This window comes from Dictyostelium discoideum (assembly GCF_000004695.1).
Source record: "Dictyostelium discoideum AX4 chromosome 2 chromosome, whole genome shotgun sequence".
NCBI lineage: Eukaryota > Evosea > Eumycetozoa > Dictyosteliales > Dictyosteliaceae > Dictyostelium > Dictyostelium discoideum.
The window spans coordinates 2,684,680-2,710,907 of NC_007088.5; the positions used below are offsets into that span (position 1 = coordinate 2,684,680).

At 23.0% G+C, this 26,228-nt stretch overlaps 10 protein-coding genes across 10 annotated transcripts; 5 read left to right on the forward strand and 5 right to left on the reverse strand.

Moving 5' to 3' along the window:
• Positions 1-37: 37 nt before the first annotated feature.
• On the reverse strand, positions 38-1,995 carry DDB_G0273193 (PH domain-containing protein; the record flags this gene model as incomplete). The annotated part of the gene is made up of 3 exons (XM_639672.1): positions 38-439; positions 541-1,572; positions 1,702-1,995. The coding sequence occupies 3 exons, from the start codon at positions 1,993-1,995 to the stop codon at positions 38-40; spliced, it is 1,728 nt and encodes a 575-aa protein (XP_644764.1).
• Positions 1,996-4,141: 2,146 nt separating this feature from the next.
• On the forward strand, positions 4,142-5,752 carry cak1-1 (protein serine/threonine kinase; the record flags this gene model as incomplete). Its single annotated transcript, XM_639673.1, has 4 exons — positions 4,142-4,328; positions 4,474-5,022; positions 5,113-5,261; positions 5,357-5,752. The coding sequence occupies 4 exons, from the start codon at positions 4,142-4,144 to the stop codon at positions 5,750-5,752; spliced, it is 1,281 nt and encodes a 426-aa protein (XP_644765.1).
• Positions 5,753-6,027: 275 nt separating this feature from the next.
• DDB_G0273195 (oxalate/formate antiporter) lies at positions 6,028-7,791 on the reverse strand (the record flags this gene model as incomplete). Its single annotated transcript, XM_639674.1, has 1 exon — positions 6,028-7,791. The coding sequence occupies one exon, from the start codon at positions 7,789-7,791 to the stop codon at positions 6,028-6,030; it is 1,764 nt and encodes a 587-aa protein (XP_644766.1).
• Positions 7,792-8,424: 633 nt separating this feature from the next.
• Positions 8,425-10,496, reverse strand: DDB_G0273357 (hypothetical protein; the record flags this gene model as incomplete). Its single annotated transcript, XM_639675.1, has 2 exons — positions 8,425-10,075; positions 10,168-10,496. The coding sequence occupies 2 exons, from the start codon at positions 10,494-10,496 to the stop codon at positions 8,425-8,427; spliced, it is 1,980 nt and encodes a 659-aa protein (XP_644767.1).
• Positions 10,497-11,416: 920 nt separating this feature from the next.
• alyD-1 (hypothetical protein) lies at positions 11,417-12,384 on the reverse strand (the record flags this gene model as incomplete). The annotated part of the gene is made up of 3 exons (XM_639676.1): positions 11,417-11,735; positions 11,838-12,115; positions 12,199-12,384. 3 exons carry the CDS (start codon positions 12,382-12,384, stop codon positions 11,417-11,419), a joined length of 783 nt encoding a protein of 260 aa, XP_644768.1.
• Positions 12,385-13,554: 1,170 nt separating this feature from the next.
• On the forward strand, positions 13,555-14,985 carry DDB_G0273199 (hypothetical protein; the record flags this gene model as incomplete). Its single annotated transcript, XM_639677.1, has 1 exon — positions 13,555-14,985. The coding sequence occupies one exon, from the start codon at positions 13,555-13,557 to the stop codon at positions 14,983-14,985; it is 1,431 nt and encodes a 476-aa protein (XP_644769.1).
• A 178-nt stretch (positions 14,986-15,163) lies between these two features.
• On the forward strand, positions 15,164-15,973 carry DDB_G0273201 (DNA-binding HORMA domain-containing protein; the record flags this gene model as incomplete). The annotated part of the gene is made up of 3 exons (XM_639678.1): positions 15,164-15,236; positions 15,331-15,595; positions 15,700-15,973. 3 exons carry the CDS (start codon positions 15,164-15,166, stop codon positions 15,971-15,973), a joined length of 612 nt encoding a protein of 203 aa, XP_644770.1.
• A 240-nt stretch (positions 15,974-16,213) lies between these two features.
• Positions 16,214-17,788, reverse strand: snf12-1 (CHC group protein; the record flags this gene model as incomplete). The annotated part of the gene is made up of 3 exons (XM_639679.1): positions 16,214-16,720; positions 16,846-17,028; positions 17,108-17,788. The coding sequence occupies 3 exons, from the start codon at positions 17,786-17,788 to the stop codon at positions 16,214-16,216; spliced, it is 1,371 nt and encodes a 456-aa protein (XP_644771.1).
• A 1,618-nt stretch (positions 17,789-19,406) lies between these two features.
• On the forward strand, positions 19,407-22,439 carry DDB_G0273205 (calcium-binding EF-hand domain-containing protein; the record flags this gene model as incomplete). Its single annotated transcript, XM_639680.1, has 1 exon — positions 19,407-22,439. One exon carries the CDS (start codon positions 19,407-19,409, stop codon positions 22,437-22,439), a length of 3,033 nt encoding a protein of 1,010 aa, XP_644772.1.
• Positions 22,440-23,359: 920 nt separating this feature from the next.
• Positions 23,360-25,685, forward strand: cdk9-1 (CDK family protein kinase; the record flags this gene model as incomplete). Its single annotated transcript, XM_639681.1, has 3 exons — positions 23,360-24,103; positions 24,202-24,869; positions 25,013-25,685. The coding sequence occupies 3 exons, from the start codon at positions 23,360-23,362 to the stop codon at positions 25,683-25,685; spliced, it is 2,085 nt and encodes a 694-aa protein (XP_644773.1).
• Between the last annotated feature and the right edge of the window lie 543 nt (positions 25,686-26,228).

Sequence of the window (26,228 nt, forward strand, 5' to 3'; positions counted from 1 at the left end):
ATTATTATTATTTATTTTCTTTATATGTTTATATATTTTATAAAGTTGGTTGAGGAATTGGAGGTGGATTTTTGTGACCTTTTGGATGAGGTAATGGGAAATCATCCATATTTGGTAAAACCATCATTTCGAAAACTTCAGCTTTTAATTTATTGACAATGATTTTTGCTAATTTTGGCATATTTGTGAAATAACCAGTTTTAGATTGACCAATTGAAGTATCGATTGATAATTCACATTCAGGTTCTTCATAGAAACCAATCCAAAGTCTTTTAGTTGGTGTTGGTAAACATTGTACATTTAATCTACCTTGTAATGATTTAATTAATACTGAAATTACAAATGGAATTGTAACTGAATGATTACGGAAACTAATCATAACTTCAATTTTAATTGTTAAAGTGAATCCACCATGATATGTAATTGCTATATCTGCACTCTATAATTATTATTATTTTTATTATTAAATAAAATAAAAATGAATTAATAATTACATATTTAAAATATATATATATATATATATATATTTTTAAAACTTACAAATTCACCTTGTGGTGTTAAATATAAAAGTTTAGCATCATTTAAAACTGGAATATTTGGACCGAAATCTAAATTTTGTAAAGTAATTGATTTAAGGATTGATGGTTTCTTTAATTTATTAATTTTTTTAGTGATTTTTTCAGCGGCAAAACCCAATAAAGTTTCAGATGCATAGAAATTAAAGAATACACGAGCCAATGCAACATTGAACCAATCGTATCTAGATTGTACTGGTTGAATTTGACTTGGTATTGATGAATTGGTATTTTGCATGAATTGATTAGACGATAAATGAATACTACCATTTTTAGCAAATCCACTATTACCACCACTACTACTACTGCTACTACTATTGTCATTAATATCATCAATTAATGTATTAATTTGACTATCGATCATTTCATTTGAGAATGCAGAATTTGTTGAAGATGATTTCGATGCTGATCTATCTCTCAATATTGATTGTTCTTCTGTTGGTTGTGATGTTTTTGATTTAAATTTATTAATTGCAAAACTTGATAATGATGATGCTGTTGAATTTATCGATGATGATGATGATGATGATGCCGATGATGGTGTATCAAAACTACCACCACTACCACCACCACTAGTACTACTACTATTCGTTATATTATTACTATTATTACTATTGTTATTATTATTATTATTTACATTATTTGTTACAGATGGTTGAGTTTGTTCTGGTATTGTACCAACCCTACAACTTTGTGGTATATTTAAACGTGCTGGTAACTCTTCGAAAAACTTTTTACAAATTTTCTCTTCTTGATCCTCTAATTGTGTTTTCTTTACAGTCATTGATGATGCTTCCTTTACAAACCAATACCATGTTTTTAAATCTTTTCCACAATCAAAATAAAAGTGTAAAATCTTTGAATGATATAATAAATCTCTTTCTGGTTGCATAACTGATATACAATTCTTTTTATTATATTTACTTGATCCAATTTTATTTCTAACAATCGATACTGAACAACCATCAAAACAAATCACATTAACTGCTGATACATCCTTTGTTTTTTTTAAAAAAAAAATAATAAAAAGTAAAAAATAAAAAATAAATAATTAGCTTTAATTTTATTTATTTATTTATTTATTTATTTATTGTTTTTACCTATGTATTTATATATATATACATACATTTGGATTATTAAATAAAAATAACATATTGTTTTTTAAGACACAATAATGCTTTTCTGGTATATTTGTTGTTGAATCTGGTAGTTTTATATAAACTTTACCTCTTTTTTCAGAGTTGTATCTTGAAGTATCTAATTTCATTAACTTTTTCTCTGCTTCGGTCTCTTTTAACATTTCAAGATATTCTTTTTCGGTTTTTGTATCTAATGTCTCCAACAATCGAATAAATAAATAAATTGCGCATACTATTGTGGAGAAAACTCCAAATAAAAATGAAAATATATTTATAAACATATTTTCTTTTTTTATTATTTTATTATTTAATTAATATTATTTTATAATTTATTTTTTATTATTTATTATTTTTTTTTTTTTTGAACAACATTAAAATTATTTTTTATTTTTTATTTTTTTTTTTTTATTTTTTATTTTTTTTTTATCAATCCTTTTTATCGTACTTTTTGTTTTTATTATTATTATTTTTTATTTTTTTTTTATTGAAATAAATAAAATAAAATAGACAAAACAAACAATAAACAAAATAAAATGCAGTGACAATATTTTCACCACATGTGCAATATTGAATTTTTTTTTTTTATTATTTTTTTTTTTTTTTATTTTTTATTTTATTTTTTTTTTATTTTTTTTTTTGTTTTTTACAAACTTAATTAAATGAGGAAAAAAAAAAAAAAATGAAAAAAAATTTGAAAAAAACAGAAATTCGCCAGTCAAATATCTGACATTGTCATCAAAAAAAAAAAATCCTGAGAATTAAAAAAAATTATTTGGGTATCATTTTAATGATTAAAGGATAAATACATTGTAATATAATAAAATAAAATAAAATAAAATAAAATAAAATAAAATAAATAAAAACAAACAAAACAAAAATAAAATAAATGATAAAAAATAAATAAATTATAAAAAAATAATAAAAAGAATTTCAAGATCAAAAAATTAATTCAGTGGGTGTTGTTTTGACCATTATAACTTTCAATTTTTTTTAAAAAAAAAAAGAATAAATAAATAAAAATAATAAATTTTTTTTTTTTTTTTTTTTTTATTACCATTTATTACATGTAATTTTTAAATTTTTTTTTTTATTTGTATTAATTTATCCTTATATTCAATTTTAAGAATATATAGTAATAAATAACAAAACAATAGTAATATGACACAAAGAATTTTATTATATAATTTAAAATAAATTATTATCTTTTTTTAAATTTTTTAATTTTTTAATTTTTTTTTTTTAATTTTTTATTTTTTCTTTTGTGTTTAAAAACAAAGCAGGAAAAAGAAAAATTAAATAAAAAAAAGTGGAGTGAGAAAATCTAAAATTTTGCATATAATCTAAAAAAAAACATCATTTTATTAATATCTGGAAAAAAAAAAAAAAACAAAAAAAAAAAAAAAAAAAAAAAAAACCATTTGAATAAAAAAAAATATTTTAATTTAATTTAAAATTAAAAACAGGTTAACACTTAAAAAGGAAGGGATATTAACTTTTTATATAATTTTTTTATATAAACAAAAAAATTGGGAAAAAAAAATAAAAATAATTTTTATAATAATAATTTTAATAATTTTTTTTATTATTATTATTATTATTATTATTATTTTTATTTTATTATTTTTATTTTATTATTTTTATTATTTTTATTATTTTTATTATTTTTATGTGCTTTATCAAAAATAAAATAAAATAAAAAAAATAAATTAAATTAAATTACTTTTATTGTTTCTTTATTTGTTTTTTGTTGTTGTTAAATTTAGCACGATCGAATTTATTCCTGCCAACGTTCAAATAATTTTTTTTTTTTAATTTTTTTTTTTTTTTATTTTTTTTTTTTTTTAAAATTATTTTTTTTATTTTTTTTTTTTTTTTTTTCAACAAAACCCCACAAAATTTTTTTTTTTTTTTGCCATATTATAATTTTTTTTTTTTTTTTTTTTTTTTTTTTAATATTTAATTTTAAATTTTTTATGTATTGCTGATTTTTTTTTTTTTTTTATTTATTTCTAATTGTTATCTATTTTTTTTTATTATTTCTGTATAATAGTAAAATATTAAATAATAGTTAAAGAAGAAGAGCATTCATATCACTCTTTTTTTTTTTTTTTTTAATAATAATACCATACAAAAATAATTAAATTATAGATAATAATATAATAATTGTACATATAAATAAATAAATTTTCAAAAAAAATAAAATAAAATAATATAACAATAATAGTAATATAGTGTAATTTAAACAAATAAGAAAAAAAAAAAAAAAAAAAAAAAAACATCAACACACCTTATTATCATTATTAAATCACATCAAGTTCAATAATATAACAACATCAAGAAAAGCAAATAACAACAATAAAAGTAATACCAGTGTATATAATATCATCAATAAAGAAACAATAAAATAAAATACATACCAATTAAAAGATGGATTTAAGAATTGGTGGTAAATATAGAATAAGTAGGAAGATAGGTGGTGGATCATTTGGTGAGATTTATTTAGGAACCAACATATCAACCAATGAAGAAGTTGCAATTAAATTAGAACCTGCAAAAGCAATTCATCCACAACTTTTATTTGAATCAAAATTATATAAAATATTTCAAGGTGGAAGTAAGTTATTATAACTTTTTTTTTTTTTTTTTTTTTTTTTTTTTATTTTCAAAAGAAATTATGTTTCTAATATATTTTTTATTTTCTTCCTATATATATATATATATTAATACTAATATTTTTTATTTTTAATTTTTTTTTATAGTTGGTATACCTGCAGTTAAATGGTTTGGATTCGATGGTGACTATAATATAATGGTTATGGATTTATTAGGACCAAGTTTAGAAGATCTTTTTAATTATTGTGGTAGAAAGTTTAGTTTAAAAACTGTGTTAATGTTGGGTGATCAAATGCTTAGAAGAATAGAGTTCATTCATTCAAACAACTTTATTCACAGAGATATAAAGCCTGATAATTTCTTGATGGGAATTGGAAAACGAGGCCATGTTGTCAATCTAATTGATTTTGGGTTGGCAAAACGTTATCGTGATCCAAAGACTCATCAACACATTCCATACAGAGAACACAAGAATTTAACTGGTACTGCTCGTTACGCTTCGTTGAATACTCATCAAGGTATTGAACAAAGTAGAAGAGACGATTTAGAATCACTTGGTTATGTTCTTATGTATTTCAATAGAGGTAGTTTACCATGGCAAGGTTTAAAAGCTTACACTAAAAGAGATAAATACGAAAAAATTTGTGATAAAAAAGCACAAACTAAAATTGATACATTATGTCAAGGTTTCCCAAGTAAGTTATATTATAAGTTTTTTTTTTTTTTAAAAAATAGAAAATATAATTTAACCTTTTTTTTTCCTCTCTTTTCTTTTTTTTTTTTAGGTGAATTTGCAACATTTTTAAATTATACAAGATTCTTAAAATTTGAAGATAAACCAGATTTCCTTTATCTTAGAAAGTTATTAAGAGAAATGTTTGTAAGAGAGGGTTATAGATACGACTATATGTTTGATTGGGTTATTGTTAGAAAAGTAAGTTTTTAAATTATTTGTATTGTATTAGCTGTATATATATATATTAAATTTACATATTAATATTTATATATATATTTTTTTTCTATCTCTAGCTAAGAGAAAAGCCACCTCTTGAAAGACCATTATCAAACGACAACAAACAAATTCAACAACAAATTCAACAACAACAACAAGCACAACAACAATTACAACAACAAGCACAACAACAACAACAACAAACTACAACCACCACTACAACATCATCTTCACAACCAAGCAATGTTAAAAATATTTCAACCGTTTCAAATATAGCTACAACCACTACAGATGAGCAATTCAGACAATTATTATCTACCCCATCTTATAATAATGTAGACTCTGATCAATCACCACAACAAACTACTACTACTACTTCATCATCTAATCCAAATCAAACTACCTTCTACAGACAGAATAAAGTCGTAGTTCCACAATCTTCTTCAACCACAACAAAGCCACCAGCAAAGTAGAATTCTTAATTTATACATAATCAAAAAAAAAAAAAAAAAAAGTATTTCTTTTCCTATAATAAATTAAAAAGTAAAAAAAGAAAAAAAAAAAAAAACAATCAGGTAAAAAAGTAAAACAAATACACAAAAAAAAAAAAAAAACAAAAAAAAAAAAAAAAAAAAAAAACAAATAAATAAATAAATAGTAATAAAAAAAAAAAAAACTCTATCTTTTTTATTCTTTTTTTTGAGCTTAAAAAACTCTATCTTTTTTATTCTTTTTTTATATATTTTTATTAAGAGTTTAAATAATTATCCCATTCTTGTTTAAATTGTTGATTTGTTAATAATTCAAAACCTTTTGATTTACTAATCCTTAAGTAACGATTAAATATCCTAATTCTTAAGATTTGACCTTTAATGGGTGGTAAGAAAACTTCAGGTACAGTTGTTCTTATGAACCAAACTAAAACCCAACCCACACAAATGAAACCAACTATCCAATAATAATTAACCAAATAAGGATAAGCTGAATGATGACCATAGCCATGATTATTAATTAAATCATTATAGATAAATGAGAAAGCAATACCACCACCAACACCAGCTAATGCCCATGCCGATAAAATTAAACCATGAGTGGCTCCAACATTTTTAGAACCAAACATGTCATTTAAAAATGCTGGTATTACACCGAATGAGCCACCATAACAAAGTGTGGAAATCCAAATTAGTCCTATGAAAGCTTCATAGTTTAAATCTTTCATTGCTTTTATTAAGAAACCAACTGAAAAACATTGAATGGTAAGCATTGCTATATAACATTTCTTTCTACCAAATTTATCACTAACAAAACCAAACATTAATCTACCGAATAAATTGAATGCACCATTAACTGATACCACCATAGAACCAACAACTTTACTTTTACCAAACATGTTTTGGCACATATCACTTAATCTTCCAATTGCAACCACTCCAAATATGACATTACAGAAAAACATTAAATAAATAATTGTATACTCTGATGATGTAATTGCATCAGATAATAAATAATCTGAAAATTTAGGTTCTTTTTTAGTTTTAATAATAACATTTTCAGATGATGATCCAATTTCATTTTGTTGTTGATGTTTTTCTGGTAATTTATCATCAGTGGTTGATTGTGATACTGATGATGAAGATATTTCATCATTCTTACAAACTTTATTATTAATATTATTTTTATCTATTGATGATGTCGGTGATTCAGTTCCTTCATTAATATTAGATTCTTCATCTGAGTTTTCTTTTAATCTATTTTGATCAGAATCTTTACCATTAACTTGAAAATTTGGTGGTGGTGTTCTAAAAATAAATGAAATTGAAAATAATATACCGAAAAATAATGACCCCAACACTACGAAATTTAATGCAAGACCAACCCTTGCAATTATTTTTATTGGTATTGAACCAAAAGCAATTGAGCCAGCACCAAATCCACATACAGCCAAACCCGCTGCTAAACCTCTATGATCCGGAAACCATTTTTGTAATGTTGAAACAGGACCAATGTAACAAATACCCATACCCGAACCACCAAATGCCCCATAACCAATATAAACTAGCCAAATTACTTTTGTGTAAATTCCAAGAGCAGTTAAAAAATGACCAGCAACGAATAATGTAGAACCAATATACATTGATTTCATAGGACCAATTCTATCCAAAACCGGACCCAATATTGAACAAGCACTACCAAAGAAAAAGAATGCAACATAAAATGTGTAGGGTGCCATTCCTTTATTTTCATCACCAAAAATTGCTCCATCCACTGGTTTATTATAAATACTCCATGCATATAATGAACCTACAGTAAATTGTGATAAAATTGCAATTGGAAATAAAATCCATCTATTAAATTTAACTCTTTTTCCTAATAAATATTTTTCATTTTCAATTTGTTGTTCTGTTTTTTTTTGTGGATTGTTTTTATAATGATTAACAATAATTTTTATTATTGGATTGATTTTTTTATTTTTATTATTTTCAGAAGTGTGGTTTTCATCAATTTCATTCATCTCTTTTTTATTATATCTTTTGATTACAAATAAAGCAATATTTAAAAAATAATGTTAAATTTATAATTTTTTAAAATAAAGAAGAAATTAAATTTTATTATATTAATTAATTATATTAATGTAAAGATAAAAAAAAAAAAAAAAAAAAAAAAAAAAAAAAATTAACACTAATTGTTATTTTTTTTTAAAATATTAAAATAAACAATTTATAAAAATATCACCACACACCTTCTTTGTGTGTTTGTTTTTTTTAAAATTCTTTTTTATTATAAATTAACACACAAAAACTCTGTATGTAAAATTGATTATCCACTTTTTTATTGTCATAAAAGTACTGATAATAACAATTTATTATTCATAATTTCTTTTACTTTAAATAAATTAATTCCTAATTATTGGAGTTTTAAAAAATTATTATAAAATAAATTTTAACCAAAAATGTAAATATTAAACTTAATAATTAATAATAAAAAAATTTAATTATAAACCAAAATAAAAATAAAATTTTTTATTTTTTTTCAATACAATTTAATAACAAAATTAAATCTATTCTTCATATGTTTAAAAAATAAAATTTTAATAGGGATTTATTTTTAAAATATTAAATATTAAATATTATAATTATTTATTTCTTTATAAAATCAAAGATAATAGTACAAAAAATGTAAATGAAACATAAGTAATTGAGACAATTGATGAGCTTGAATCTGAGTCTGAATCTTCATGTTGATGTTTTGATTCACTTCCTAAATTATCAACAGGGAGTTGTGTAGAAGATTCAGAGGTTGATGTCGAAGATTCTTGTGAATTGGTTTCAATTGATGAACTTTCTGTTGGATTTTTAGTTTCAATTGGAGTCCCAATATCTCCAGAGCTTTCATCAGATGAAGTCGAGATAATTGGAATATCTTCTGAATTTTGATTTTTGCTTGAGGAATCAGTTGCTGGGTTATCACTAGATAATTGAGTGTTACTTCCAGATGTATCTGATGGAGTTTCAGAGGTTTCATCAGATGATCTTGGATTAGAAGTATCCAACGAATCAGATGGGATACTGGTTTCTGATGAAGCTTCAGAAGGAGTTGGGGTAGAGGTCTCAGTTGGAGTTACTGTTTCAGAAGGATTTGGGGTAACAGTCTCGGTTGGGGTTGTACTCTCGGATGGGGTTGGAGTAATAGTATCGGTTGGAGTTACTGTTTCAGTTGGGGTTGGAGTTACTGTTTCAGTTGGGGTCGGAGTGGCAGTTTCGGTAGGAGTTACTGATTCAGTGGGAGTTGGGGTTGTAGTCACTGTAGGAGTTGGGGTTACTGTTTCGGTTGGTGTTGGAGTGGCAGTCTCGGTAGGAGTTGGAGTTTCTGTTTCAGTTGGAGTTGGAGTGGCAGTCACTGTAGGAGTTGGAGTTACTGTTTCACTAGGAGTTGGAGTTGCACTCTCAGTAGGAGTTGGAGTAACAGTCTCAGTTGGTGCCGGAGTAGTAGTCACAGTAGGAGTTGGAGTTACTGTTTCGGTGGGAGTTGGAGTTGCACTCTCAGTAGGGGTTGGAGTAACAGTCTCAGTAGGAGTTGGAGTAACAGTTTCGGTTGGTGTTGGAGTAGTAGTCATTGTGGGTGTTGGAGTTACTGTCTCAGTGGGAGTTGGGGTAGCACTCACAGTTGGAGTTGGGGTAACAGTTTCAGTTGGAGTTGTTGTTGGTGTTACGGATGCACCTAGAACCCATCCAGAACATGAAGATGATTTAGAAACTTGTAAAAAACCTGTTTCAGGATATCTATAAGTTTTTGAACCAGTGGTTTTTACTTCGTAGTAATATGCTTGGCAAGCGACATAAGTGGAAGTTGTAATATAAGCACCAGAGCTTGCAGTTCCATAAGTTCTTGATAAAACTTTTGAGGTTCCGTCACCAAATACCAATGACATAGTTGAAACACTATCGGTAGTACTATAAAATAAAACAATGAATTGTGGATTACTTGTTACCCAAGTATGAAAGCCAGAATAAATTGGATTTGTTGGTGAATTACAATTACCTTCATTGAAATCTTGGGTCCAATATTGAGTATAATCAGATCCAGATTTAGAATAGTAACCAACACCTAATGTTTTATAATCACTAGACATAATGGAAGAACGATGTCCATCGCTACTTGATTTATCATTAGCACATTTACCACCAGTTTCATCACATACCAACATTTTAATAGCTTCAAGAGCATCTGTACCAGCTGCAATATTTTCTGACATTGCACCATTTGAGCCTTTACATGTAATAAATTGATTAAAACGTCTATTAAAAAAAAAAAAAAAAAAAAAAAAAAAAAAAAATTAATATTAAAATAATAATTTAAAAATTTTAAAAAAAATAAAATTATTACATACGTCCAAATATTAGTTCCATCACATGAATTATGTTGAAAACAGTTATTATTTCCCATATCTTGACTATGTGATAAAGCAAGTCTATTTAATGTATTATCATAATACAAAGGAGGAACTGGTGGATAGTTAACAAGCATTCCATTTAGATTTGAATATGTACTCATATAATCTGCCTTCCACTGAGTAGGAAACATTCTAATTAAATTAACTAAATTGAATTGTTCTCTTTCTTGATAACTTGGCAATCCAGAAGAATCAGATTCACCATAACTATTCACATTTTTGGTGAATGTAAAAAATAAAACTATAAGTGATAATAATAATTTCATTTTATAATAGATTTTTTAAATTTATTTTTATAAATATTATAATATATTTGGTTTAATTTAGTTAATGTAGAATAATTAATTTCTTTCAGTTTTGTTTTTTTTTATTATTTTTTTTTCCAAAAAAAAATATAATTGTTTTTTTTTTTTTTTTTTTTTTTTTTTTTATAAGAAATAAATAATTTTTAATATATATATATATTGATACTAAATTGTAAATGAAAAAAAGTGAATAAAAAAAAAATTGTTTAGTTCAAATACCTTTTTTTTTTAATTTTAATTATTTTATTTTTAATTTTTTTTTATTTTTTTTATTTTTTTTATTTTTTTTATTTTTTTATTTTTTATTTTTTAGATTTATAAAAAAAACATTATTTTTAATTAAAAAAAACATTGTTTTTAATTTCTAAATTTAACGGATTATTTTTCAAATAAGATTTGTCCGTTTTTTATTATTTTTTTTTTTTTTTTTTTTTTTTTTTAAATTAAAAATGCAAGTTGAGTTTTAAAAAGTCATAAAATGGAAATTAAAAAAGATTCTTTTGGAAATTTTTTAAAGATTGGAAGAAATTGTAAAAATCATTTTCAATTTACAATATCAAACCAATTAATTCATTGAAAAAAAATTTTTTTTTTCAAATAATGTTTTATCCTGTATCCCTATGTTTTTTTTATTATTTTAAAAATAAAAAAAAAAAAAAATTAAATTTTTAATTAATAAATTAATAATTAAAAAAAAAATCCATAACAAAAACAAAATAATTCTCTTGAAAAAATGTTTAAAATTAGATTGAATTTAATAAAAAATAAAAAAAAAAAAATAAAAATACCAAGTTTAAACAAAAATAAAAATAAAATAAAATTCCACTTTTTTTTTTTTTTTTTTTTGGTTATTTATTTTTTTTTTTTTTGATTTTAAAATTTTATTTCATTAATTCTAATTTATTATATTTACAATTATTTTTATTTGAACATTGTTGATCTAAAATTAAACTATTTGAAATGATTTTATTATAATCTTCAAAAGTGACATTGAATGGTTTGTTAACTGGGAATCCATCTTCAACAGATGATTGGACGGCTGTAATTGATCTTTTATCAGACCAACCACATGATGATGAACCAAAGAGATCTTGACAAATTTGTGATGATGCATCAATAATTGCCATACCTGCTTCTTCTTCAACACTAATATTTGGACCAGCATCAATAGTAATTGCTTTAACACAAACACCATAGAAACTAAATTTTTTTTTTTTTTTTTTTATATTTTTTTTCCAAAATTTTAATTTTAATATTAATATTTTTTAAAAATGTTTAAAATGAAAATAGTTTAAATCTTACCCTCCAGTTTCCATAGTTGAGCCACTACCGCTTCCACTTGAACCACCACTTCCACTTGAACTGCCACTACCACTTCCACTTGAACTACCACTTGAAGAACTACCTGATGTACCACTTCCACTTCCACTTCCACTACCACTACCACTACCACTTCCACTTCCACTTCCGCTTGAAGTTGAGGTACCTGCAGAACCTGTTCCACCAGTTGTTGTTGAACCACCACTTGTTGAACAAATTGTTAATGTTACACCACAACCAAAACGTTGACTATCTGCAGTCTATTATTTATGTTGTAAGTACAATAATTACTTTATCAAAAAATAAAAAACAAAAATAAAAATAAATGCTTTCTATACTTTACAAAGTAAGTTTGGGCTGAACATGGAGTTCCACAGGCAGTAGATTCATCACAAAAAGTAGTAAGATAATATTCATTATTGCTTGGAATAGAGCAACACATATTACCATAGCATGGGTTACTACAACTATATTGACCACTAACGGTTAAAACAAAAATAAGTAAAATCAAAGTTACCAAGAGTCTCATTTTTATTTGTTAAAAAATAAAGTAAAATAAAGTAAAATAAAATTAAATAAAAAAAAAAAAAAAAAAAAAAAAGTTGGTTTTAAAATAAAATAAAATAAAATAAAATAAATAAAATAAAATAAAATAAAATAAAATAAAATAAAATAAAATAAAATAAAATAAAATAAAATCAAAAAAAAAAAATCATTTTCTTTTTTTTTTTCATTTTCCCAAACGAAAACCCATTTTTTTTTTAACCAAAATATCTTAAAACTATTTTTATTTTTATTTTTTTCCACACTTTTCACAATTATTTTTCTATTTTTGTTGGGACACACAATAATCATTTTACAAATTATATTTTTATCATTAAAAAAAAAAAAAAAAAAATCATTTAAATACAAATAAATTACAAAAACTTTTGAAATAATTTATCTTTTTTTTTTTTATGTATTATTTGGAAATAATTTTGATGATTTGAAAAGATATTAAAATAATAAAAAAAAAAAAAAAAAAAAATTGGAGAAAGATATAAATTCCAAATAATAAAAAGTTTTATAAAAAATTTTATTTGTTATTTTTAAAAAAAAAATTTAGTAATCCTGGATGTTCATTTTTATTTTTATTTTTTTTATTTTTTATTTTTTTATTTTTTTTAATCCAATTCTCAAAATAAAGAGACCACCAACCACGTTTATTTTTATAATAAAAAAAAATATATATGTTAGAAAAATAATAAAAAAAAATAATAATAAAAATAATAAAAACTGTGATTACCTTTACTTCATTCAATGAATTTTTTTTTGAAAAGCAATAATTATTTGTTAATGGTGTTTAAATTTCATTTCAAATTTGTTGTGAAATCTTTGAAAATTCTGTTTGAAAAAAAAAAAATAAAAAAAAAAATAAAAAAAAAATAAAAAATTAAAAAAAAAAAATTGCATTTAAATTTTTTTTTTTTTTTTATAAAAATTATATATTAAATCGTTTTTTCTTTTTGCGTCATACTATTAATTAATAGTATAAATTATTTATTCTTAATAAATAAATAAATAAAATTTTATTTATTGTAACATCAATTAGCAACAACAACAACAATAATAGTAATAATAATAATAATAATAATAGTAATAATAAAATAATAATAAAAATAATAAAATAATAAAAAAAAATAATAAAATAATAAAAAAAATGGTTTTAATAAATAGAGTTAATATACAACCAGAAGAACTACCATTATTATATCATGTTAATTCAATGGATGTTTATAATTTATTACAAGATATAGGATCTAGTAAGATTATAATCGATTTAAGAACTAAAGAACAATATGAAAAGAATCATATTAGAACATCTGTCAATATACCACCACCACCATCAACAACACCACTCTATGAAAATGGTGAAATTAAAGAATTCAATCTTAGTAAATATATTGGGTCCAATGTGACTGCAAAGCATTGGAATTTAATATTTCAAAAACTTATAGTATACAGCGACAAACCATTCCTTTATAATATTGATGAATTGGAGAAAACCATATCAACAACAACAATTACTACTACTGCTACTACTACTACTACTACTACAACAACCTCAAATAGTATTGGTAGTGATCAAGATATAATCAAATCTTTAAAGGTATCGGATTGGGATAAAGTAGTACTTAGACATTTCCTATTAAAAAAAAAGAAAACTAAAGTTATAATTTATCAAGGTGGTTTTGATCAATTTCAAAAAGATTATTCATTCATGTGTAATCCTTCTTCTTCTCCTTCTTCAAGTAGTGGCGGTGGTGGTGGATCACAATTATATCCATCAGAAATTATTAAAGATTTTTTATATTTAGGTGGTGCTGAGAATGCAGGTAATAGACAACAATTGATAAATTTAAAGATAACTCATTTAGTTAATATGGCAGGTGAATTGGATGATGTTTATCCTCACCTTTATAAATATTATAGAGCAAACTTGGACGACAGACCAAAAGCAAACATTTACGAACACTTTGAACCAGTTATTCAATTCATTAATGATTGTAAGAAACAAGGTGGTAGAGTTTTAATACACTGCGCAATGGGTATTAGTAGATCAACAACTGTGGTATTAGCATACTTAATGAAAGAAGATCATATGACCTATTCAGATGCTTTCACTTTTTGTAAACAAAAGAGATCTTGTATTAATCCAAATTTCGGTTTCGTTAAACAATTAAAAGATTATCAACAACACTTAACTTTAGAATGGGAAAAACAAGAAAAACTTAAAAAACAACAACAACAAACTTTAAATATTAATAATAATAATACTGGAATCCCATTATCAAAGAAATTACAATTAGATGTATCTGATCCACTTTCAAATTCTTCACCTTCATCACCTTTAATCTCTTCAACTTTACCTATACCTGAAACTCCACCTGCTATTATTTTAAAAAATGAAGTTGCTTCACCATGCCCAATTAAAACAACAACATCATCAACAACAATTAACAATAAGGGACAACAACAAGATAAAGCTCAAGAAGAAAAAGATTCAATATTTAGTTATGCTGATAAACAAGAGAAAATGACACATCCAACTTTACATTCACCAATTGAATTACCTCAATCCTCACTGTAATAATAAAATATATTTAAAAACTTATATACACACCAAAATTTAAATTTTTCCCTCCTTTTTTTTTTGTAATTTTTTAGATTCGTGGGTTTTAAATTGAATTTTTTATTTTTTTCATTTTTTTATTTTTTATTTTTTTTTAGGTTTGGTTTTATCAACTATTCAAAACAAATATAATAAAATGCAAGCTGCAGTAGCATCTAAAACAAATATTTCATTAAAAGGTTCAACAGAGATTGTAACTGAATTTTTTTGTAAGTATTAAAAAAAAAAAAAAAAAAAAAAAAAAAAAAAAAAAAATCTGATACTAATTAAAAAAAAAATATAAATTTATAAATATATAAATAGCATATAGTATAAATACAATTCTATTTCAAAGAGGATTATATCCACCAGAATCATTTACAAGAGTTGCAAAATATGGATTACCAATATTGGTAACTAATGATCAATCATTAAAAGATTATTTAGATAATGTATTAAAACAATTATCAGAATGGTTATTAAGTGGTGATGTTCAAAAATTGGTTTTAGTAATCACTGATATCGTTACAAAAGAGGTTTTAGAAAGATGGGTATTCGATGTTACAACTGATATTCCAAAAGAAGGAGAGTATGGTTATTCTTTTTTTTTTTTTTTAATATTTATAAATATAAAATAATAATATTAATAATAATAATAATAATAATAATAATAATAATAATTTATTTATTTAGAGCACCAAGACAAAAACCAGAAAAAGAGATAATGAATGAAATTCAAGCAATTATTAGACAAATTACAGCAAGTGTTACATTTTTACCACTTTTACCAAATGCATGTACATTTGATTTATTAGTATATACAAGTAAAGATTTAGCAGTACCTCAAAAATGGGAAGAATCTGATCCAAAATTCATAACAAATTCACAACAAGTTAAACTTAGATCTTTTACAACAACAATTCATAAAGTTGAAAGTATGGTTGCCTATAAAATTTCAAATGATTAAAATAATAAAATAAATAAATATAATAAATAAATAAATAATATATGTATAGATATAATAAAATAAATAAATAAATAAATAAAATGGGAATAAACTAATATTTATTTCTCAGTAAATAATATTATTTATTTAATTTCCTTCGAAATAAAAAAAATAATTGTCTTGTTGCTCTTTTAATGAATAATGATCTAATTTTATTTATTTTTTATTATTATTTTTTTTTTTTTTTTTTTTTTTTTTTTTTTAAGGAGTTTGAGGAGTTGAAGGAGCCATTGAAATTTGTTGTGGAGTTGGATTTGGAGTGGTTTGTTTTGAAAGATAATTTTTTACAAGTTCTTCAGTCATTGGTTGATAATAGAAAGAAGCATGTCTTTCCTCTTCGAAACCAGTTGAAGTTGTTGATTTTGAAACTTGGAAATCTTTTACTAAATTTGCTGTTGTATCATTTAAGAAACCTAATGGATCAGATGATAATTTTTCCATGAATTCACGTTTTCTCTTATGTTGATAAACTTTTTGAATATGATGATTAATTTCATCATTCAATTGTGAAATCTCTTTTCTCATTGTTGGATTTGGATTAAAGATTGGTTCATCAACTTCAACTTGAATATCATATGCTTGTTCATAATCTTTTGCATCTCCTGATAAATGTAATGTATATTGAAATTCTAATGGATCAGGTGGTGATAAATGTTCTCTTAATAATTGTGGTATTTGATTAAATTGTAATTCTTCTAAACTAAATATCTAAAAAAAAAATAAAAAAAATATTAATATATTTTATGTGGGGGTGGAAAAAAAGGAAAAGGGGGTAGAAAGGGGGGAGACGGGGTAGGTAGTTTAATAAATATTTTTTTTTTTTTTTTTTTTACATTTTTTAAATTTTCATCACAAGTAATTTTCTTTGTTTCTGCATCTAATAATGTATTTGATTTAATGTAATGCCATAATGCTAAAATGATTCTTGGTTTGGTATCTGTGTGAATATTTAATAATTGAGAAAGTCCACCTAATACTTTATATTTTTGTGGTACGTGATCTAAATACATTAAAATCTATATAGATTATAAAAAAAGTAAGTACATGTATATTGAAATTTATATAGTATGTATAGGATATTGTGATCACACATACTTTAATATCAACTTCTTGGTTACCATTTCTTTTAATTTCAAAACCATCAGTTTCAGTAAAAGTTTGAGATTTATCCCATTCACAAGTATCTCTATGACCAATTTGAATGAAAACCTTTTTAAAAAATGATGAAAACTTTCTTTTATTTGCTGTTGAGGAGGATGATGATGAGGATTTAATTGATTTATTTACAAGTTCATCTTGAGATTCATCCAATAATTTACCTTCAACACGTAATGACCATGATGGTCTTTCTTGAACGGAATTTAATGATTTATTATCTAAATGATAGTATGCAGATTGGTTGGAGTATGTGTTATAGATTGATAAACGAAGTGTACGAATGTTTTTAATACTGTTTCTTCTTGACGCTTCTTGAATATCAATTAATCTTTTATTGATTGATGCATCTAATTTCTCTTCAAATTCTAATAATTGTGAAAATAGTAAACATTCTGGTGCAAATGAAATTAATTCCTCAACTGGTAATGTAACCGATGGTGGTAATGATGATGGTATACCATTAATTGAATTACCTATATTTGTATTATTACTATTATTGTTACTATTATTATTATTATTTAATGTTGCATTCGCTTTTGCTATATTTGCTGCAATTGTTGCTGCTGTCGATAATTTCGTTTTCTTTTTTTTATTACCAGTTGTACCATTTTTAGACATTTTTCCTTTATATTTGATATTTTATTTTATTCAGAAAAAAAAAAAAAAAAAAAAAAAAATGTCGATAATTTGTATAAATTAAATTAAAATTATTTTTAAAAAGATTGAATATTACAAAATTTCTTTTTTTAATTAATTAATTGAAAATATCTAAACTTTTTTTGTTTTTTTATGTGTTTTACAGATGTTCAATCATTAAAAAAAAAAAAAAAAAAAAAAAAAAAAAAAAATTAAAAATAAAAAAAAAAAAAAAAGAATTTTTTGGAAATTTTTTAAAAAATTTAAAAAAAAAAAAAAAAACGGTTGTAATTTTTTATTTTATTTAATTTTAATTTTTATTTTATTTTTTTGTTGATAAAATTTAAAAAAAAAAAAAATTGTTTTTATATAAAAATTATAATTATTTCACTATTGTACTGCTGGTCAAAACATAAAATCTAATCGACCCGCTGGTATTGTATTAAAATTATTTAAATTATATTTTTTTTTAATTTTTTTTTTTTTTTTTTATTTTTTTTTTTTTTTTTTTTTCCAAAGTCCATTTTTTTTTTTTTTATTATTTAATTTCCCCTCGTTGTAATTTTTTTTTTTTTTTTTTTGTTTCTTTTTTTTTTTTTTTTTTTTTTTTTTTTTTTTTATTTTTTTTCTTTCCAAACACATATTATCATAAATATAAAATAAAAAAAAAAAGGTCAGTAATAAATTTTAAAAACAATCACCATTGTTGTTAAATTAATACAATATTATCAATAATAATCTATTTTCAAATCAAATTTTTAGTCATTTTTGGAAGTTAAATAAAATAAAAAAACCAACACACAATCTCAAATTTTTAGCCATTTTTAGATATCTTGATGTGATTTTTTTTTTTTATTTTTTTATTTTTTTGTTTTCAAAATTGCAATTTATGTCACATTACCACACATAGTAAAATAAAAAATAAATAATATTAAAAAAAAAAAAAAAAAAAAATAAACCAAAACTCATTTTATCTCATCATAATGTGTTTTTTTTAATTAATATGTGATATGATAGGTATATTGATAGTAGTTATAATAATAAAAATAATTGTCACACACATTCACACATACATACCACCACCACCACCACTCTTTCTCACATAGAGAGAATACATATCAAACATTCACCCACTCTTACTACTTTTTTTTTCTGTGAGTGTGTTTGTGTGTTGCGTTTTTTGTGTTGTTTTTTATTATTATTATTATTATTATTATTATTATTTATTTTATTATTCAAATTTCTATTTTTGTTTTTTTGTTTTTTTTTTTAATTTTTTTTTTTTTTTTTTTAATTTATTATTATTATTATTATTATTATTAGTAATTTCTTTATCATTCATTTCTTTATAATAAATTCAAATATCAATAAAAATTAATTATTAACATTTTTTTTTTTTTTCCTTTCTTTATAATAATAAACAATTAATTTCTTATAGAGAGTGATAATAATCACTTTTGTAAATATATATATTTTTTTTCATTTTTTTTTTTTTTTTTTCATTTCATTCCATATTTTTTTTTTTTTTAAATTATTAAAATAAAAAAAAAAAAGTTTATCAGGCAACTACGATTATAAAAAAAAAAAAAAAAAAAATAAAATGTATTCAACAAATTCATCATCAGATGATGAAGAAAAAGAATTAATGGATGAAATTCAATTGAATCAAAATTTAAGTGGTAGTTTTGGTGGAATTGGATCATCATCAAATAATATTGGAGCATCACCAGGTGGAGATTTTATAAATCAAATGGAACAGGTTTTTAAAACTATTGATACTGAAGAGAATGGAATTATATCAATAACACAATTAAGACAAGAGATTGAATCATTAACTGGTGAATCAAGTGAAACCAATCCATTAATTGGTAAATTATTAAATTTTTTAAGAATTGTTCATAGAGCTGAACAACCAAAAAATGATGATGACGAAGACGAAAATGAAGACGAACAACAAGAGGGTGATGATCAAGAAAATACAGGTGGTAGTGATTTTGAAGATGATTCATCATTTGAAGATTTAATATTAAATGAAAAGAAACAAATTGAAGAAGATAATACATTTGTTGATCTTCAATCATTTTTAGAATCTATGGCAAGTTATATGGATGGTGAAGATCCAAAAAAATTACGTGAGAAACAAATTGAGAAATTAAAATTACCAAAATTTAAGGTACCAATTGACTTATTGAAAAAGTATAATATCACACCAAAATTTTTATCACCATTAATTTCTGGTGGTAATAATTCACTAAATAATAATGATTCACCAAACAGCGGTGGTGGTGGTAGTAATATGGTATTTTCACATTTAAATAATAGTCCATCAAAAAGTGGTGGTGGTGGATCATCAAATAAATTTAATAGATTATTTACAGCGAAACCAATGGTAACATTTGAGCAATTTAATCAGTTAATTACAAAATTAAATTATGGTAAAGAAATACCAAAACAAAAGTTATTAATGCATTTACATGATTTACCAACTGATAAAGATGATTGTATTGATGCAAATTTATTTTTATCAAGTTTTGGTGGTTTAAATCATCCAATGTCACCAAAGTTAACTTATAATGATGATGGTGAGGAAAATCTACAACAACAGCGATATAATAATGAAAAAAAAGAAAATCAATTTAATATAAATTCACGTGGTAGTGGTAATACAAGTCCACCAAATGTTAAAATTAATAATAATAATAATACTAATAGTAATAGTAATACCAATATCAATAATACATCAACTAATAATATTAGTCAATGGAATTCAAAGAATACACAAATTGTTGATCAACTTCAAGATTCATATAAAATTTTAGAGAAAGAAGTTGAGTCATATCAAAGTGAGTTATCAATGTTGGAGAAATCTAGACAAATTCAAGACTCAACATTAAAGAAAAAAGATCAAGAAATTGATAAGCTTAGAAAGGAGGCTAGATTCGTCGATGGTATGAGAGACGCTAATAAAGATTTAATGGTACAAAATCAAAATTTAAAAAATCAATTATCAAAATTAACTTTGAATGAAGAATTGTTACGTGAAAGTATCGATCAAGAAAAAGATAGATTACGTGAAGCAATGGAATCGAATGTATTGAAAGAATTGGAACTTAAAAAATTAAAACTTTTATTAAAAACACAACAAAATATTAATAATAAATTATCAATGATGGTAACATTCAGTGATGACACCCTACAAGAAGGCGGCGGCGGAGGTAGTGGCACAAATTCACCAAGTGGTGCTGGTGGTTCAATTAATTTCACAAGTAAAAGAATAAAACCAACAATTGATAGAGCAAAACAAGTCCTAAGTAGACAAAAATCAGATAAATTCGAAATCGATAAATATTCAACCATTCATGCAAATAATAATTTCTCAATGTTTTTAAAACAACAACAATTACAATTACAAGAAAAACAAGAAAAACAATATCAACAACCATATTATTACACAAGTGGTACAAATTCACCACAATCTTTACAATCTGAATTTGAAGAATTAAATAAACAACAACAGGGTACTACTACTCCACCATTATCACAACAAAATTCAATAAATTATGATAATAACAATAATGATAATGATAATAATGATAATGATGATGGTTCATCAGAATTAGATTCTTTAAAGAAACAATTAAGTGGATTCGATTATCAATTACCATCTGAGGGTTCTTTTGATTCTCCATCACATAATCAATCATTTGATTCACCAACATTATTATCGTCACCACCAATTTCACAATTAATTTCAAAAGTTTCAGATGGACCACAACCAATTCAAATGATGTCACCAATGACTCCACCATTACCAAATCAAATTAGTAGTGGTAATTTATCAATTTCATTAAATGCAACACCATCAAAGGAACAATCTATTAAATCATTATTTTCACCAAATTATATTAGAACTTCATCACCATCAATTAAATCTACAACAACAACAACAGCTCCATCATCAGCACCAATTTATTCATCAACTCCTTCAACAAGTACTGCTGCTGCTTTATTATCACCATTTAGTTTAAATAATCCTATTACAACAACAACTACAACTACTACCACTACATCCAATACCGTTAATTCTCCATTAAATAATAATAATAATAATAATAATAACACATCATCATCATCATCGACAAATATAGCAGGAAATAGCAATAGTAATAGCAATAGTAATAGTAATTTAGGTTATAATACAATTAGCAGTAATAGTTTTAATAATATAGGTGGTAATGGTTTAACATCAAGTCAATTAATACAGGATCAATTTAATGTGGGTAGTATTAGAAGATTAAAGAAATCAGATATTATTAGATTACATACATCAGAAATGGAGGAACAAAATGAATCAGCACAAATGTTAATTACAGAGGCAGAGAAAGCATTGGAAGAATTTAAAAAGAATAGTTCATTGGAATTACAGCGTTTACAAAAATTATTACAAGAGGAAAGACAACATTCTAAAACATTGGAAAAACAACTCTCTAGCCAATTGGATAAGAATAAAGAGATGGTCACTGGTAAAGAATCTACCAATACTAGTAGTTGGGGTGGTATGCAAAATTTCTTTTCTTTTGTAACAAATTATTTACCTTCAACTTTATTTTGTAATTTATCAAGTACAAGTTAAAAAAAAAAAAAAAAAATAACACTCACATATATATATACATAACTCCTACATATAAAAAAAAAAAAAAAAAAAAATCAATCAATCAATCAATCAATCAATCAATCAATCAATCAATCAATCAATCATATAAATAACTTTATTTTTTTTTTTTTATTTTTCTTTTAAGGTTTTTTTTTTTTTTTTAATAAAAATAGTAAATAATAATAATTATAATAATAACCACACCCCCTTCCCCCTGTCCCCTCATTTTCTCTTCTCTTCGCCAATAAAAAAAAAAAAACAATTAATTGTTATGTCAAAAAATTGTATTACTAACTTTTAAAAAATAAATAAAAAAATAATATATTATTTAACACATTTTATCTCTTCTCTCTCTTTTTTTTTATTTATTTATTTTATTATATTTTTTTATTTATTTTTATTTTAAAATTTATTTATTTTTATTTATTAATTTATTTATTTATTTAATTTTTCATTTTTTATTTCTTTTTTTTATTTTTTTTATTTATTTAGTTTTTTTCTTGCTTTCAATTATTTCTATAATCTTGATAAAAAATTGGTCAAATTTACAAAAGAATATATTCTAAAGAAAATAAATCAAACAAAGTTTTAGGAAGTCCTTTTTTTTTATATAAATATATTATAAAAAAAAAATAAAATGTTTTTTTTTAAAAAAAAAAAAGGGATAATTAAGTAAGGATTTTTTTTTGAAAGTTTATTTTATTTGAATACTTTGGAACTTTTTTTATTTTCATTTTTTTTTTTTTAATTTTTTCTTATTTTTTTTTTTTAATTTTTTTAATTTTTTTTTTTTTAATTTTTTTATTTTTTTTTTTAATTTTTTTTTTATTTTTTATATGAGTTTTTGTATGGTGTATGTAGAAAATTAAGAAGAAAGAGTTTTTATTATTATTATTATTATGGACACTACAACAAACAACAACATAGAAAATAATACAACCGAAAATATAAAAAAAGAAGAAATTTTAGAAAAACAACAACATGAAGCAATAAAAGAAGAATCTACAACAATAAAAGAAGAAATTATTGAAAAACCTAATATAAATAATAATAATAATAATAATAATAGTAATAATAGTAACAATAATAATAATAATAATAATAATAATAGCAGAGAATCTACAACTAATAATAATAGTAGTGGTAATAATATTATTAATAATAATAATAATAATATTAATAATAATATTAATAATAATAATAATATTAATAATAATATTAATAATAATAGTAATAGTAGTAGTAATAATAATAATAATAATAATTTACCACAAAATGGGTCAACTCATAAAGAGGAATCAACAACATCTTCATCCTCAACAATAAATTCAAACCCAAACCCAAATCCAAATCCAAACCCAAATCCAAACCCAAATCCAAATCCAATAAATAAAGCACCGACCATACATGGAACAGTAATTACGACGGCAATGTTAACAGGTATAATAAATTCAGTTTCAAATATGGATAATATTCGATATAATAATAGTGATAGTGTTTGGGGTTCAAGAAGTGTTGATTCTCATGAAAAAATAGAACAAATTGGTGAAGGTACATTTGGTCAAGTTTATAAAGCAAAAAATAAATCAAATGGTGATATTGTTGCGTTAAAAAAAGTTATTATGGATAATGAAGTTGAAGGAGTAAGTAAATAAATAAAAAATATATATATATGTGTGTGTATATATAATTTATAATATTAATTTTATATTATTTATTAAATATAATTTTTTTTTTTAAGTTTCCAATTACAGCAATTAGAGAAATTAAAATTTTAAAAGAATTAAATCATGCAAATGTTGTAAATTTAAAGGAGGTTGTAACTTCTAAAGCAAGTGCATCCAATAATCATAAGGGTAGTGTTTATATGGTATTTGAATATATGGATCATGATTTAAATGGGTTAATGGATTCACCAGCATTTAAATATTTTGCACCAGGTCAAATTAAATGTTATTTAAAACAGTTGTTGGAGGGTTTAGATTATTGTCATCGTAATAACGTTTTACATAGAGATATTAAAGGGTCAAATTTGTTACTTGATAATAATGGTATTTTGAAGTTGGCAGATTTTGGTCTTGCAAGACCATTCAATTCGAGTGAGAAAAAACAAATTCTAACCAATCGTGTCATCACCCTTTGGTATAGACCACCTGAACTTTTATTGGGCACCTTTCATTATGGTCCAGAGATTGATATGTGGTCTGTTGGTTGCATTATGGCTGAACTATTATCAAAGAAAACCCTCTTTCCTGGTAGGAATTCAATCGATCAATTAGATAAAATTTATCAAGTTTGTGGTTCACCAAATGCAAATAATTGGCCAGAAGCAATGGATTTACCATTTTGGGATGCTTTAAAACCAAAAAGAGAATATAATAGTTTAAGTTTAAAAGATTTTTATCAACAGTAAATTGTCAAATAATAATAATAATAATAATAATAATAATAATAATAATAATTTATTATTTCTTTTTATTTTAATCATTACTAACTAATTTATCTTTTTTTTAAAATTTTTTTTTTAATTATTTATTAATTTAAAAACAAAGTGAAAATCCATCATTTTTTACAAAAGAAGCATTTGATTTACTAGATAAATTATTATGTATGGATCCAAAAAAAAGAATTACGGCATCTGAAGCATTAGATCATCAATATTTTTGGACTGATCCAATGCCAGTTAATCCAAAAGATTTACCTCAATATCCATCTTGTCATGAATATAGAACAAAGAAAAGATTAAGACAACAGAATCAAAATCAAAATCAACAACAAAATCAACAACAACAACAACAACAACCACAAAATCAACATCAACAATCACAATATCAAGGCGCAAATGTAAATCATCACAACAATCATAATAATAATAATAATCAACCACCACCTTATCAAAATGGTAGTGGTAGTAATAATAGTAATAATTTTAAAAAACAAAGAACAGATTATAATCAACCACCACCACCACCACCATCATCATCATCAACATCAAGTTCGACTCAACAACCATTTAATAAAGGACCTTATGGCCAACCACCACAAGTTCAACCACCTGGTGGTAGTTTTGTTAATGGTGGCAACAATAATTATCCACAAAATAGAAATACTTTACCTCAACAGGGCGGAGGCGGAAATAGACCACCACAATCACAACAAAATAAAAATAATTTTCCAACGAATAATAATAGTAGCAGTAATAGTAGAAATCCAAGTCACAGATAGAGTCAAAATAATAATAATATTATTAATATAATAAAATCAGAAGATATCATCCCGATCATTTATTAAATAAAGATATCATTTTCAAATTTTTTTAATTTTTTTCCTTCCAAAAACCCATACAAATAAAAAATAAAAAAAAAAAAAAAAAAAAAAAACTAAAAATAAAACTAAAAAAAAAAAAAAAAAAAAAAAACAAAAAATAAAATTATATAAATAAAGTTTTATATACACCAAAAAAAAAAAAAAAAAAAAATTTTAAAAAAAAACCAAAAATAAAAAAAATAAACAAAACCAATTTTGGACTGAACAATGAAAAAATAATATCAATTTTTTTTTTTAATCTTTTTTTTTTTATTTTTTAATTTTTTTTTTTTTTTAATTTTTTAAAAATTTGAATATTAATTTATTTTTTATTTTTTAATTGACACAAAAAAACAAAAAAAAAGAATTTAAATTTTCATTTTCTCTAATAAATTTAAATAATTTTATATATGTGTGTAAACTTAATTTTTTAAAAAAAAGAAAAAAAAAAAAAAAAAAAAA